The 17,151-nt window shown below is 36.2% G+C and overlaps 1 protein-coding gene across 1 annotated transcript; it reads right to left on the bottom strand.

Annotated features, from left to right (window-relative positions):
* Positions 1-12,539: 12,539 nt before the first annotated feature.
* On the bottom strand, positions 12,540-14,613 carry LOC113353672. Its single transcript, XM_026597200.1, has 3 exons — positions 14,479-14,613; positions 13,275-13,352; positions 12,540-13,195 (listed from the first exon to the last, which is right to left on the bottom strand). The coding sequence occupies exons 2-3, from the start codon at positions 13,329-13,331 to the stop codon at positions 12,698-12,700; spliced, it is 555 nt and encodes a 184-aa protein (XP_026452985.1). The 5' UTR covers positions 13,332-13,352; positions 14,479-14,613; the 3' UTR covers positions 12,540-12,697.
* Between the last annotated feature and the right edge of the window lie 2,538 nt (positions 14,614-17,151).

Below are 17,151 nucleotides of genomic sequence, written 5' to 3'. Positions count from 1 at the left end.
TTTGTTATTGAGTTCAAGAAGAAAAGAACCCTTGTATATGAAGATCATCCTAACTCTTCATGTTATTTTGCCTACGTTCATGAGGATGCTGAAAAGGATGATATGATTTCTGCTGAAGTTGTTCATGACTTTCATAAGTACTTTGGGGAAGCAAAACAAGAGCTCATTGTTACTCTGAAAAATCTTGATGCATTGAAAACTGAGTTGGAAAAGGTTACTGTTGACCTTGGTCTCACAAATTCTTACATCAATGATCTTCTAAAAGAGAATCACCTATCTAATGCGGCAATGAATGTTGTTGTTCACAAGCTCAAAGACCCGTTGTCTCATGAGGATTCTGAACCATCCATATGATCTTAGTTTGTGTTCGGAATAGCACTGGAGTCTGTTTTCCTTTAGCTTGTTTTATTTATGTTGCCTAGTATGTCTTCTTTTTGATTTAGTTGGAAGAATAACTAGTGCTTTGAATAGCAATGATTGTGACTACACATAGCTATTATTTTTCATCTTCTTGTTATTTTTTTAAGTTTATTGGTTTAATTTCTAAAAACTATTTGGAAGATGATGTTTTTGCAGTATTAATCTTTATGATTTGTGATATTGAAATTTGTTATGGGATATTGGTGTTTACGTTCGTGAACTATGTTTGTCCCATACTTTGTCAAAAGTAAAGTCGTTCGTGATCGGTATTCACGTATTGATAAAAGAATGAATGGAATTTTGATAAATACAAAAGTTAAGCCTATATTGTCAAATATTTTATGGAAGATAGGTTAAAATCTTTTGTTTTCAAGGATTATGTCTATTAAATATCGTTATGAAAATAGTGATGGAAAATAGAATGAATCCTTGTGTATTCCGCAGTATTAATCATCCCTAATCCATATTTTATGTATTACTGTGAGACTCCGTAATGTATCTTATGTTGAGCACTATACAACCAAGTTGATTATTTCTAGCTCAGTTGTTGTTCCGTGAGATATTTTATGTCGAGCATATTGAACTAAATTAATCATCTTGTTTGGTTATTTAGTTATTGCTCCGTAAGTTTTCTTATGTCGAGCAAAATAAATTACAATTAAATTGATTACTTTTGTGATTAGTTTGGTTGTGTATTCCTGTTAGAGCATTCCTCGGTCGAACCCGCATGCGTTGCTATCTCAAGCATATTTGTCAATGTTAGTGATCAAACTATAAGTCTTGATTTCTAGTTTATTATAGCTAAGTCTCGGACTAGGATAGAAAGCGTAGTTGAGCTCAAGGAATTCATGGCGATTCATCATACAAGTAGAAGAACTACTCAAGGAATCGGTGGAACTTCTCGACAAAAAGGTATGTGAAGACTTGAACTTATCTGTCACTCAAAAGTCTATCTACTCTATCTCCTACTCTTTGAGACAAGAAGTTGTATGCTATATATATAGACTTGGATTATACACATTTGGTATTTTGAGACGAGTATACCTCGCCTATCTATATCTCGAAATATGTGTTGGTAAGCTTTTCGCTTTAACCAAGTTTATCTTTACCATGTGATGAAAGTCATAATATGTTTCAATCATCTTGAAAATTTCTTTGACGAGAAATGGTGTAACAACTGTATAACGTCCTCTAAGAATGTTTCAATGATTGAAATGAGAGTTTAGATTACATAACCAATGGTGGACATAAGCATTGTTGTGGAAACACATTTATGTATAAGTCCTATTCCTTGAACCAAAGTTTGCGAACTTTGTTGATCAAGAGAACCGGAAGAATGGCATGAGCCAAGTCCGCGAACTCAGTCTGTGAACTGCCGAAGTTCTCAAACCCGAGAATTTCTGTTGCAATTGACAAACTACTTTCATGAAGCTAAGTCCGTGAACCGGCAAAGTTCTCAAACCCGAGAATTTCTGCTGGAGTTTGTAAACTCTGCCGGTAACTTAAGTCCGCGAACCTAGTCTGCGAACTTGAGAATGTTATATATCTGAAGATGATTTATGAACTTAAACTTAAAAATACTAAGGAATGCAGTTTGCAAACCGTGTCTATAAAAGTTCATGAACCGATTCAAGTGAATTAAATCATCTTTGCTTCAATTGTATCTTGTGTAGTACATGAGATTTCCTTTCAATTGAACAACTCTCTAACTAGTTCATTTGAAGTCATTCGAACTAGTTATGGTGAAGAAGAACATGGTTGATATGAAATGCTCATATGGCTAACCTTTTGGTTAAATATTGTTGAACCAACAAGTGCATACGTTCGGGTACAGTTAAAAAAACTTAGAAGCGTGCATTGTCAAGTGTGTATAACAAGCTAAGTTTTCGATCTAACGGTTGAGAAATATTAACTTGAATCTAAATCAGGTTTTCATCTAACGGTGGGTATTGATTTCTTTCTTACCAAGGTAACTTAATTGCAAACCCTGATTTGAAAGACTATATAAAGGAGACATCTAGTATTGTGCAAAACTAATCCCCACATCTTACGTGTGATACTAGTTTGCGTACTAGAGTCGGTTCTCCTTTAACCTTTGGTTTTCTTCTTCTAAAACCAGTTTAACGACTTAAAGACTTCATTGGGATTGTGAAGCCTGACCGATACTAATTTTACCATAGTTGTGTGATCTGATCTTGCATCTTCTATCGTACGAGTACAATCAGATTGATTGGCTTGAGATTGATATCTCCGATAGGCAAGATATGAAAAGTAATCACAAACATCTTCGTACCATTGTTTGTGATTCCGCAACATCTTGTTTCGGTACCATACGATTAGAATGGTGTGAGGTGATTTATAACTCTAGGTTGTTCTTCGGGAATATAAGACCGAATTATCAATTGGTTCATGTTCACCTTGATTATTATCAAAAGACGGAACAAAACCTTTAGGGTTTATCTGTGGGAGACAGATTGATCCTTTGATATACTTGTGGGAGACATATTTTTTTATTGTCAAAGCCTACGATTTTGGGTCGTAGCAACTCTTAGTTGTGGGTGAGATCAGCTAAGGGAATCAAGTGCGCAGTATCCTGTTGGGATCAGAGGCGTAGGGAGTACAACTGTACCTTGGATCAGTGGGAGACTGATTGGGGTTCAACTACAGTCCAGTCCGAAGTTAGCTTGGAGTAGGCTAGTGTCTGTAGCGTCTTAATACAGTGTGTTTTCAATCTGGACTAGGTCCCAGGGTTTTTCTTCATTTGCGGTTTCCTCGTTAACAAAAATTTTGGTGTCTGTGTTATTTCTATTTCGGCATTATATTGTTTTATCTTTATAATTGAAATAATACAAGTTGTGCGTTTAGATTATCAATTAGAGTAATCCAACCTTTGGTTGTTGATTGTCATTGATTGATCCTTGGATATTGGTCTTTGCTACTATCCAAGTTATTCCTTTTGTTTGATTAAAGACTCGATGATTTCTATTAGATCGAGTAAATCAAAAACAAGAGAGAGATATATTAACTCCTTGAGGTACTTTTACCTCGGTTGACTCTGACTGTCTAGTTGATTCTCTAGAAAGTATATCGGAGTTAGTCCATACAGATTGCTAAGCGAAATATTGGGTGGTGTTGTTAGACCCCCGCTTTTTCAATTCCAGTTAGATTAATTATGGGTTCTCTTGTAATTAATCTAGTTCAGTATTTCGTGTCTCCATAAGTTCTCTTATGTTGAGCATAATCAATTGAATTGATTACTTTTTGTGTTTAATTTGATTGCGTATTCCGATTAAATTAATCATGGGTTTACTTGTGATTAATTTGATTGAGTTTTTGGATATAGGAAATCATTCTTATGGTTTTTTGTGTCCGATAAAAATCCTTCTTTTCTTTCGAAATTAAGGTCGCTCTTGTTGTTCCTTCGGGAATGACATCAAATGGGGGAGAGTTCTTTTGAACTTGTGCTTAATGGTCATATTTTGAGGGGTGTGCGGCTGTGTAATTTTACAGGGATTATCTTGTATCTTTAAACACCTTGATGAATGCATTTAGCTTCGGCTTTATGGTTGCATCTAAATTAGTTGGTATGTATTTTTTTCCTTTTGTCATGAAATGTCTCTATCGCATATTTCAGTATGATCCCGTTCTTGTACCTTTGCCAATTTTATCGACAAAAAGGGGGATAATTAATATGTAGTTCACACTACAAATACATATGGCTTCCGGATCATTGTGTAAGGGGGAGTAGTTTCCATGTGAGATGGAGTATTGACTAAGGGGGAGTGATACATATCACCATAGTATTATTGTTGAAGTTATGATACAATTGAACTTTGACGTTGTGTAATAATACTATGACATTGTATAACAATGATCGAGAATTATGTTTTCGCATTGTTATAGCTACGGATCTTCAACCGCGGTGATGCTAAACTTACAACCTTTGGGATCATTGCAGTACTTGGAAGTGACGAAGATTTCGAGGAATGTTGAAGATTAGACATGTGGAATAGGAGATACTAAAGTTTCTTTATCTTTTTTGTATTCCATATGTATTGATAGTTTTGTCACTAAAATTGACAAAGGCGGAGATTGTTAGAGCATTGCTCGGTCGAACTCGCATGTGTTGCTATCTCAAGCATGTTTGTCAATGTTAGTGATCAAAACTATAAGTCTTGATTTCTAGTCTATTATAGCTAAGTCTCGGACTAGGATAGAAAGTGTAGTTGATCTCAAGGACTTCATGGGGATTCATCATACAAGTAGAAGAACTACTCAAGGAACCAGTGGACTTCTCGACAAAAAGGTATGTGAAGACTTGAACTTATCTATCACTCAAAAGTCTATCTACTCTATCTCCTACTCTTTGAGACAATAATTCGTATGCTATATATATAGACTTTGATAATACACATTTGGTATTTCGAGCGGAGTATACCTCGCCTATCTATATCTCGAAATATGAGTTAGTAAGCTTTTCGTTTTAACCAAGTTTATCTTTACCATGTGACGAAAGTCATGATATGTTTCAATCATCTTGAAAATTGCTTTGATGAGAAATGGCGTAACAAATATATAACGTCCTCTAAGAATGTTTGAAATGAGAGTTTAGATTACATAACCAATGGTGGACATAAGCATTGTTGTGTAACACATTTATGTATAAGTCATATTTCTTGAACCAAAGTTTGCGAACTTTGTTGATCAAGAGAACCGGAAGAATGGCGTGAAACAAGTCCGAGAACTCAGTCCGCGAACTGCCGAAGTTTTCAAACCCGAGAATTTCTGCTGGAGTTGACAAACTACTTGCGTGAAACTAAGTCCGCAAACTCAGTCCGCAAACTCATTCCGCGAACCTAGTCTGTGAACTTGAGAAGGTTATATATCTGAAGATGATTTCTGAACTTAAACTTAAAAATACTAAGGAATGCGGTATGCAAACCGTGGCTATAAAAGTTCATGAATCGATTCAAGTGAATCAAATCATCTTTGCTTCAATTTTTTCTTGTGTAGTACATGAGATTTCCTTGCAATTGAACAACTCTCTAACTAGTTCATTTGAAATCATTTGAGCTAGGTATGGTGAAGAAGAACTTGGTTGATATGGAATACTTATATGGCTAACCTTTTGGTTAACTATTGTTGAACCAACAAGTGCATAAGTTTGGCTATGGTTAACAAACCTAAAAGCGTGCATTGTAAAGTGTGTGTAACAAGCTAAGTTTTCGATCTAACGGTTGAGAAATATTAGCTTGAATCTAAATCAGGTTTTCAACTAACAGTGGATATTGATTTCTTAGTTACCAAGGTAACTTAATTGCAAACCCTGATTTGAAAGACTATATAAGGGGAACTCTAGTATCTGTGCAAAACTAATCCCACACCTCGCGTGTGATACTAGTTTGTATATTAGAGTCGGTTCTCCTTTAACCTTTGGTTTTCTTCTTCTAATACCAGGTTCACGACTTAAAGACTTCATTGGGATTGTGAAGACGGACCGATACTACTTTTATCATAGTTGTGTGATCTGATCTTGCATCTTCTATCGTACGAGTACAATCAGATTGATTGGCTTGAGATTGATATCTCCGATAGGAAAGATATAAAAAGTAATCACAAACATCTTCGTCTCATTGTTTGTGATTCCGCAACATCTTGTTTCACTACCATACGATTAAGATTGTTGTGAGGTGATTGATAGCTCTAGGTTGTTCTTCGGGAATATAAGACCGAATTATCATTTGGTTCCTGTTCACCTTGATTATTATCAAAAGACGGAATAGAACCTTTTAGGGTTTATCTGTGGGAGACAGATTGATCCTTTCATAGACTTGTCTGTGTGAGACAGATTTGTTTTATGACAAGTCTTCGACTTTGGGTAGTAGTAACTCTTAGTTGTGGGTGAGATCAGCTAAGGGAATCAATTGTGCAGTACCCTGTTGGGATCAGAGGCGTAGGGAGTACAACTGTACCTTGGATTATTGGGAGACTGATTGGGGTTCAAATACAATCCAGTCCGAAGTTAGCTTGGAGTATCAGCTGCGGACGGAGGACGAAGACGATCTCTAAGTTCAAGATTGGCTCTTATTTCCTCGAGTGAGTAAGACCGTTGAGGCGGATGATCAGCCATGAAGGAAGAAGAGTGAGAAAATATGACAAGGACAGTTGAGAAAAAATGAGGTGAGGTCTGCTGTATTTATAGTGTTGAAAAAAATGGAGGTTATTGAATCAATCATTAACTGCTGCATCTCAAGGGTCGTGGGGATGAAACCGTCCCTACCCACTCACTAAAACTAAATAGATCGAACGTGTGACTGTTGACATGGTCTTTGAACAGTCAAACAGTCAGGGGACTAATGTTAATACATGAAAATAACTAATCCTAAAAGAGTTAACCCCTTAACCTGCTAAGGGTTCCTCTTAAGGAGAAGGAACTTGGGGACTAGGTCTAATCCATTGGAATGGGATAGTTCTAGTCCATCCAAGACCATGTCAAGATTGGATGGACTTTAACCCAAAAAGAAAGCCTTTTAGGATTTTTTATTAACTCAAGGAAAGGGAAATGGTAGTTTAGTAATATGCTAATCTTATGAGCACTTATTTATAAGATAGTCATTATAACAGAGGAAAGATGACACACTTATTGAAATATCATTAACACACGATTACTATATCCGTAAATTCCTTGAGAGTACTTTCTGTGATTAGGACTAGTTCCTCCTTCCCACTTTCTACCCATTAGCATTGATCGCATATTTGACCGAACTAATACTTCGTCCAGACGATTAATGAGCGTACTTTTACTGATCCGAAATTTTACCGCTCTGCGAGTTGTTCACTAGGCTTGGGTTTTCCTTGCTTATCAAATAATCGGACAACCAAATTAGTGTGCTCAGTGAATAGATGAACCAGCTGGAGATGGGTGGGGATGCACTCATGTACGTTTACGTAATGTCGGTTGATTGCTTTTTTCCCCTGCTAAGATGGCTTTGCCTTCCAGAAAGAAAAGTGCGAAAATATAGGAAATCGAGTGCATATAGGTATGGGAAATCGAGGGGGAGATCAATGATGAGTAGACATTCCACAATCTGAGTAGTATTTAGTAACTTTTAAACAAACTGGGGAGGGTTGTGTTTGACTTCGTCCGAGACTCAAATCCATCACCCACTTTAATTCTTTGCAAGTACATACAACCTTGAAGTTGAAATTAAATCACATCTCATTATGCACGGGGACTTTCCATTCTCGAGGACAACAGCATCAACTTTCGGAGCATTAATTATTATCGGAGAACCTCATTTCCATAAAATGTTGAGCTCACAATTTAAAAAGTCACAAAAGTCACCACCCACTTCAACTTTACGGCTCCCATTTTCCACCCTCTTGAAATTGAAACTGATTTGAAGACAAGACAGCTCTCAAAAGTTGAAATTCAGCCGCTCAATGTTTTCCTTCTCAACGCCATCCACAATCCACGTAGGCATACCATGATTCGAGTTTTGCTTCGACTTGTATTGAATTAAGTGGTAAGATCCTCAGAAACTGGAAAGAATGTAATATACTTCCCATATGTGATTTTATTATTAATTTTAGTGTAAGAGGAAGATATAACCAAAAAATTAGCTTCAAATTCATTGTTGTTTGGATTCAGAGAAAAAAATGACGTTAAAATGCGAAGATTATGTCAATATAACCATGTTAATGAATCCTACCCGATATAAAAAACACTTAAAAACCTGGACAAATAAAGCTCCCACGTTAAAGGTTGAGGAAACCATCATTTTATACTGGTCGAAATCGTTTGTGCCAAACATAGTTGTGTGCCCTTTGTGCCTGCAACACATGTCTTTCCATGATAGCATCAACTAACTCTGTATATACTTCCTACTCCAGTTAGATATGGAAACATAGTTTAAACCATCTTCTTGGTTTTCATAAATGTCCATTCTTTTCGATCTTTTTGTTCTCTCCAATGCAAGGTACACCATCTCTCATCTTATTTTATTTCTTTTTATCATTTCCAACACCAATTATTGGATCTACCAATTATTGGATCTTATCTTGTGCATGGATGCACGAGATAACAAAACCCTTCAATTATACACGAGACTATCCAAAAGATAATTATTTAAGAACGAAACCGTAAAATAACTGAACATATGTTTGGAGTTAATTATCCTGGCTAAATTGGGGTCTAGACCACTTTATTGGGGCCTATAGGTTTTTCCTTCTCACACCCCAAATTACTCTAGGCACTCAAACCTTATAAAAAATACTAATTTACCCCCACATTAATTTCTGAAACTCATAAATTCTAATCTTTCTATTTTTAGTAAATCCAAAATCAAAAACACCTAAACCTAAAAAATCTTTCCATTTCTATCATAAACTTTCCAAATTCTCAAAACCCTAATCAATTTTTTTTTCATCCTCCACTCCGACGATCTCCGATCCAACCAAGAAGAAAGTAAATCTCCATCAACCCATTTTCTTATCTTATTGATTTACATCATTAAATCATCGTTTTTGACAAATAAAAACTTTGATTACACCCAGAATCGGTTTTTATTGACCTACCGAATAAACCGATTCTGGATTTTTTCCGCCCATGAAGAGCATGCACAGTAATCGGTTTACATTAGGATTAATCCGATTAATATAGTCTTTTCATCTTTCTTTCAGAATCGGATTTTATACATGTACCACATAAACCGATTTTAGTGGTCTCTTCATAATCGGATTACATATATTTTTTTATGTACCAATTGTTAACTTGATTTTTGTTTATTTTTTGTGTAGAATGGACTTCGGACACCTACCATTCTACAATCGCGATTTAACCGTGCAGGATATCTTGAGGAAACCACAAAGAGTGCCGGTGAGGAACCTAGAGAAGTTTGCATTCGGAGTTGAAACCCGGCTTGAACAAGCCCTGGAATTGATTGATAAGCTTTCACTTGAAGAGCTTATTGAGGTCATCACCTTCGCCAGGATGAGGAGAAACATGATTTCATCTGGGAGGGAGGTCCATGTAGAAATGGAAGAAATGTGGGAACTAATGGATGAAGTACAAGCTTCTCCTGATGGTGGTGATGATAGTGCTGGTGCTGGTGCTCCTGCTGATGGTGGTAATGCTGGTTATGATGCTGGTGATGCTGGTGCCGGTGCTCCTACTGTTTAAGTTATAGATATTAAAAGTTTAAGTTTACAAGACTTGTGGTTATTTTAAGGTTTTTATTTTGGATGATATATGTGTTGCACTTGATGAACTTAAATCGGCTTATTTTGAATGATATCTGTGTTTAATTATATTTATGTGTTGCTCTATAATTCTAGCCTGACATGTCAAGAATCGTTTTACTCGATATGTCATTATAAACCGATTATGCAAGCCAATCTTTCTGGATGTTATAGAATCCTATCACTTATGGAAATATATAAACCGATTAATGTCGGTGAAAACTCAAAATTTAAAATGACTCTAATCGGTTTACTTTGGTCGCAATAAAGACCGATTCCTTGTGGTATATAAAGGCAATCGGATTTTATATTTCTTCTAAAAGATCGATTATTTCAAATTATTACACGTTTTTCAAAAAAAATAGTCGTTTGGGACTTTCTCTATAAATAAAGACTTCACCCTTGGACCCCATTTGCCCCAAAATTGATCATTTTATTCCCCCTCACTCCATATACTCCGCAACTACTCATTTCATACATATACATACAAGAAATGGCATCATTCGACTCCGCGGAAGATTTGGCAATCACGAAAGCATGGTATGCGGAATATCAGCTTAGACGTCAATCCTCCGAAAGAGAGGATTCAACAACCTTTTGGGTTAAAGTACACAACAAATTTATCCAAGAATTTGGAAATCCTAACGCAAGAAGTGTTCAAGCCATCCATGAAAGACACCTTGTCATTGAAAATGCGATACTTGCTTTTTTAGCTCTCCAACCTCCAATTTTTAACCCTCACCTCTTCCCCTTGTCCATTGCACAATTTGTAAGTAATTTTGTGGATTTTTTTACGTACCCCATGTTTTGTTATCTTCCAACGAAACACCACTAACAAATGTAAGCTTGTTTTTGTGTTTTTGTAGCACGAAGTCGTGAAAGCGCGCTACTTGGAAGTAAAGGGGGAAGCATTCGCATTCGATGCAAGCTATCACTTCTTGGCAGATAGAACCCTGAAGGATTGCCCGGACTACTTGGATGTGGTATCGTCTTCGTCAGAGGAAGATTGATGGCTTTAGAAGTTTTTGTAAAGGTTTTGTGGGTAGACCTCTGTGTAAACCCTCACGAGATTATAACTCGTCCACTAGGGTCGCCTAGGGGTTTAAAGGCTTGATGCATGTGCTAAATGCATCCTACAATAATAATGCGATGAATGAAAATTGGTAATGAAAGGAAACAATCGGTTTATATATGTCACAAGTAAAATCCGATTATCAAAATCGGATTATAGAACATGTGAAAGTAAACCGATTCTGGATGTCCTCTGGTAATTCTAAACACCAATCCAGAATCGGTTTACAAGTGAATGAACGTAAACCGATTCTGTGTAACTTTTACGAAAAAAAAAACAAAATGTTGATGTTTTGATGAACTCTCTAACATTAATTAATCTCACATCCAAAACAAAGTTAACCCCTAATATGATTAATTAGTGATAATTAATCAGGAGTAAAATAGGTAGTTTGATAATTATTTTGATAAGAGGTTGTGTGAAGTGATTTCTAGTGACCTTTTTTGTCATCTAGCTATAAGCCCTAATTAAATGGTATAGACCCCGATTTAGCCAGGTTAATTATCAGCAATCAATGGTGTTTTCATATTAATGGTGGACGAAATTAAAAGATAATTGCACCTTGTTTTTAGGAAACCGTTATTAAGACATGTTTCACAGTAATTTATAAGATTTTGAATCCATTTTGTAAAATAGTTATTTGTGCCTGATAACTTTAATAATCATGTATTAGATCTTTTCATCAAGATCTTTACTCTTTTTGTACAATCCTTCATCACTATCTTAATTGTATTTAACCTTAGTTTTCAACTTGAACATTCAAAGGAAGAACGAATCTCATTATATTCTGTTTCCCTAATTAACCAGGGTAAATAGAGTAACAATAAACAGAGGTAGTTAATGTTTATAGGGAGACACATGTCGCCATTTTACTTACGGGCACAGAGGGCACACCACTATGTTTGGCACAGACGATCTGACCCTGAAAATAATATAAGTAAAAAGAAAGATAAATATAAACATATCCTAATTATAAAAGTAAGACAAAGAAAAAAATAGAAAGTAACTTAATAAACATAAACATATCCTTATTACAAATATATAAATATGAAGTTTATTAATATGAAACTTAATAAACCAACTGAATTTAGTTAGTATTTATATGTCTTTGCTGCCCCCATAGGCCTATGTGTTTAGTCATATATCCTAACCCAATTTAGTTATATCAATTCAATGTGGTGTCACTATCAGCGTAATAATGCATCCATGGGAATAAAAAACCAAATCTCTGTCGATGGTTTGTGTTTTGGTTCCTCCACTCACAGTTGTCGTAAGCCGTCCAAGTTGGCTTCATGCATCAGTATTACCCCAATTCCAGGTTTGCATGAAGCTTTATGAAAAATTTGTTAACCTTTTCAGAATTTTGAATTTTGGCGTTGACAACATATCATTTACCCACTATACATTCTGCCTTCAATCTCAATCTGACGTGAAAGTATTTTAATTTATTTTGTATGATTAGTCTAAATTGTGAACTGCAATATTGGCGATAGCCTTGAAGGAAGACCTAAAAGAAATAATCACCCAACATGAATCTTATATTTCATAGGGGAGAAATAAACCCGTGCATTGTATGGGTGAAAAACTAGTACGAATAAAAAGAAAGATAAACGTAAACATATCCTTATTTTATAAAAGTAAGACAAAGGAAAAAATAGAAAGTAAAAAAGGAACGCCTTAAATGCTTAAAAAACCAACCAACTTTTTAGTTTAAGAGATTCAACCTTCTCAGGCCATAGAAAAGGTACGGAGGGAGCTCGAAACAAATTAAGCCGCTGGGATCATTCAATACAACAGGAGTATGAACACGACTCCAAGGCAAACCTGGATGTTATACATTCTTTATTACACCTCACATACATCACTCTTACACTCTCCTTACGCCTTAAATTTCTCAAAAAGGGAGACTATAACGATGAATACTGAAAGGGAGGCTACAGCAACAATCGTCCCCACATGATTGTCTCAAAGTAGAACGAAAACTGCCCATGTATAGGCAAGATAGAGAGAAACCAAGCTAACACACAAGGTGAATCGGACAATTTTTAACAAGTATGAAATGTTTGGGCGTTTTAGTGTGAGCAGAAGTAGAATTATATCAGAAATTAGAGAAATGAGACTTAACGATGCAAACGCCTGAGAGACTACCGGATGTGCAAGGCTTATCTTTTTTTCTCCAAAAATCACAACTATCACAGCTACTAAGCTTCCAGCTGAAACAGCGATTAACCCTAAAGAAATCTTTAATTCACTTTGTAGATCAGCCGGTGGGGTTTCTTGATGGTCGTCTTGGTCAGCAACGGAATTAGGAGGTGGAGATATTCGGACATAAGAGACATGTCCATTTAGCTGATTATCATGTGGATTGGGCTCCATCACATTGACCTCCATAGGGTTCGGAATGTTAACTATATGCTCCAGGACCGGGTTTGTTTCAGGAATACCCTCCGGCGGCTGCCCGAGCTGTTAACAACAATGAATTAACATTTAGAAAAGAAACACATTGTTATATACAGTACTAGGAATAAAAATCTTGACTTACCAAGTTACCAATCACGGGTCCTAGGCGACGAACAGCTATGCCGAGAACAGCCAACATAGAATAATGTTGCTTATTTAGCTGCATGAGCACGATGTTATTTTAATCATTAAAACAAAAACAAAAAAACACATGATGTGCAAAAATGTCCCAACAACTGTGATTTGTAAGTAGATTCACATGGCCCATGACTAGATTTGAAGTGGAAGTGCATACAAAGTTTCCAATTCGGACCTGTCGAATTGAAAGTTGAAAGTGAAACTCGTAGACAGATAAAACAAACAAACAAATTCTCTTTTTTAATTTCTTTTCCAAATAAAAAATAATTTAATTAGCAAAGCTTACAAGAAATAACTCAAGCAAGAACAAACCAAAGGTTCCAAGGCGCCCACCAAAGAAATAATAAAAATCACCGAAACTAAACAAAACCCCCACCCCCAACTCAAGCTAGGATTAACTTACAAAAAAACACCGACCCAGTGGCGGAACTAGACTTTGATTATGGGGAGGATTTGACTTTTTTCTTGGGCTGGCTTAAGGGTAAAATTTACAAACATATAATGGCCCAACACAAAAAGGGCTATGAAAAAAATGTCTTTTTCCAATCTTGGGGCTGGCTTGAGCAAGCCCTAGTCCAAGGGTAGTTCCGCCCCTGCACCGACCTCAATTAGAATCAATCACCTCTAAATAAACACCATTTAGTTCCACCTTGTTTTTACACCAAAAGAAAGCTTGCCTTGAGCTTTCGCATTTTTGATCACTTGCTGCGCAAGAAATTATCTTTCTAAATTTAAAAGAAAATCACGTAAACAGCTCGAGCAAATGAAATCTCATCGATCAAATTGCAAAACCTGAAATTTTGTCATAAACCCAAATTCTCAAAAGATAAAAGTGTAGAATTTTCAAAAATAAAAAGACAAAAGAAAATAGGAGTATAGAACTGCAGAAGGAAAGTTAGAGAAACAGAAACGAAGCATAGATCACTCATTTGAAACCGACGGACAACAACAACTTAGACAACAACAAAAGCAGCGGCATCAACAACAACTACAAACAGCAACACCACTGCCGCCCCCACCAACAAAAACAACAAAAATAGCAGCAGCAACAACCAATAACAACATCGACTTCGGCAACAAAATCAAAAAAGCTGCAACAAAAACAAGATGAAGAAAAGCATTGGACAATATCAAGATCAATCACTCACCTGAAGTTCACGCTTGAAACTCTGCCTCCTCCCTGTTCCAATCCCTGATCAAAACAAAAACAAGAACAGGTGTAGTATAGTTCAAATCAAATCTGCAAAGGAAAAAGAACCAGTAGAAATAAGTAAAGAGAATCGTTAACCAGCAGCAGACCTCTAAGGCTAAGAAAATAGAATGAAAGAAAGAAAATGAACGAGGAGTGTACAAGACCGAGTCCCTTTTTATATAGGCACCAGACATGCACAGTAACCCACGGATGTAGTGGAAAATTCACCTAACAATTATTCTGTCAGTCTTGGATCCACCAACGACATCCCAGTTATCGTGGATTGACGATATAGGTTTACTGCTCACGACACTAGTTATGAACTTATTAAACAACTGCTGTTTGACGCATCAACAGATTATTTTTATTTTTCTTTGCAAGACGATACATCAACAGATGAACGGTTAACCATTCAAACATCCAACAAAATCCTAATTTCTAATAACTATGGAAAGAATAAAAGAATTACAGGACAAGAACTTGCTTCCATTTTAAAAAACAAACAACACGTAAGAATTTAGCTCTCGGTTCTTAATAACTATGTGGCGATTTTTTTTTATACTGGAATGCTCACTCATTTCTCTCCCTTTTTTAGGGGATTTTAATAAAGTGTCACACTTTCAGTTTCATGTTTAAGAAATTGTCACCGTTTTTTTTTTCAGAATTTATTTAATACCACACATTTGACCTTTTACATCCAAAAAAACTATTGACGTCAGTTAGTGCATAGGTGGCAGTTATCCTTCCTAGTAAAAGACATCTACACCCTCAAATCGTCTCAACCATTCACCGACCCAAAACTATCGACAACATCTCTATTTTCGGCTGCTGTCAGTGCCCAGCTTGGGTTTCATACTCTTCTTGATTCAACAAAACCCTTGTCAATGCTCATCACAAAGTCAGTCCAACAACTACCCCTTTCATTACCAATTCAAGCCAACAGAAACCATGGGAATTACATCAACACCAAGTTGTTTTCTTAACTAAGTTTACTGCCAAAACTTGCCCTGAATCACCACATATTTTTCTGCCCCCATCAATCTCATAAAATTGCTTTAGACTCATATGAACCCAGCCATCAGAACTCATGGAAAATACCTCCACAAGCAATTTTCAGCAACATCCCTTGTGCACAAGCTCAACTAACAGAAACTGAGCTTGAAGAGGTGAAGAAAAAGTCATTTAGGCCTTTTATCGAACACCTGATGTGCCATTCTCATCTTGCTGTAACATTGAACTTTCTATGGCTTCTAAACTCACCCAAACACCTGCAAATTCAATTCACAACAAACCCATAGTTCAGAAACCATTCAAAAATAATAAATCTCCAAATCCAATCCCAATTATCAACCAACAACACCATTATCTTCTCTGGTTCAATTGGTCTTCAAAGTCTATCAACTGCTCAACATTTCGTACTCATTTCAGCCTGCAAGTCGAGCTATAAAAGCTCTTGATGGACCCTGGCAAATACCCGTCGTAGACTCCCAAAAATCAGACACGGAAGCAACACATTTCCACCTGAATTTCAGCTCAATCTCTTCCCTTTTCTGGTTCCGAACGCCAGCAAATTCACCATATCCATCTCTTTCTCATTCGTACCAACCTCTTCCAACCCATTACCATTCATGCTAGCAAATACCCAATTGAAATCTTACCATGACCACCAACGATTACCTCTGTATTTTCTTGCTTTCGATTTAAGAACCCTAACAACAATCACCAATTCTATCAATCAAATTGAAACAATAATAGAAATCTTAATTAAACCCAATCACCATATTTTTCTCCTTAATTCATCACTCAATCAATTTTCCCCTCTTAGCACTCCCAATCTTCTAAATTCATTCATGGAGAACCTATACGGGAAGCGGCACCAAAAGAAAGGCAGGTTGTTATTCTTTTCTTTTTTTGTTTACCGGTGATAATGATGGTGAACCTGCGACTAGTATAACAGGGTTTTCAAGGGTAAATATGTAAATCGCGACAGATTTTTTTGACCGAGTCAGCGAAAAAGACCAAGTCTATGGGTCCTGACGGAAAAACTAACGGTTGTGGCATTTAATTAATATTGAAAAAAACAGTGGCGGTTTCTTAAACATGAAATTGAAAGTGTGGCACTTTCTTAAAATTCCCTTTTTTTTATCGAAAGAGAAAAGCTTATATTAAGGAATTTTTCTCGAAAGAGAAAAGCTTATATATTAAGGAAAAAACGAGGGCATAGTCGAACGTACAAAAGAGTGTCTACAAGTGGACTAGGAGATAAGAACCTGAAAGTATCTGATTTAATACTCCATAATACACTTGATCTCTTGAGAGGTCTTAGGCGTGCCTCTAAATACCCTGATGTTTCGTTCCAACCAGGCATGCCACACTATTGTGTAACGTAAAATACTTGAAATACTGTCCATGTATGCACGTGTTTTAAGTGATGCCACATATGAAATATCCACATTCATCATTGGAGAAGCTCTAATAGTTCATTAACATAAGCTAGAAATACTGTCACTGCACTAAAGTTTGTTTTTTAAGATTTGAGCTCCTACAAATTAGATCACACGTTTAAATATGCAAACAATTGAACAAAAGTCTGGTCAGAAACGAAGAAAAAGAAAACTCTATTACCACA

Source organism: Papaver somniferum, chromosome 2, assembly GCF_003573695.1.
Source record: "Papaver somniferum cultivar HN1 chromosome 2, ASM357369v1, whole genome shotgun sequence".
NCBI lineage: Eukaryota > Viridiplantae > Streptophyta > Magnoliopsida > Ranunculales > Papaveraceae > Papaver > Papaver somniferum.
The sequence above is the reverse complement of the archived record's forward strand: the minus strand, read 5'-3'. Positions and strand labels throughout refer to the sequence as shown.

What these genes read in the sequence shown, in the direction of transcription:
- LOC113353672 (XM_026597200.1), bottom strand. Translation starts at nt 13,331, where the DNA reads ATGTTGGCTGTTCTCGGCATAGCTGTTCGTCGCCTAGGACCCGTGATT. An exon ending in GACCCGTGATTGGTAACTTG is followed by an intron (nt 13,196 to 13,274) that starts GTAAGTCAAGAT and finishes TGTTGTTAACAG; the next exon opens with CTCGGGCAGCCGCCGGAGGG.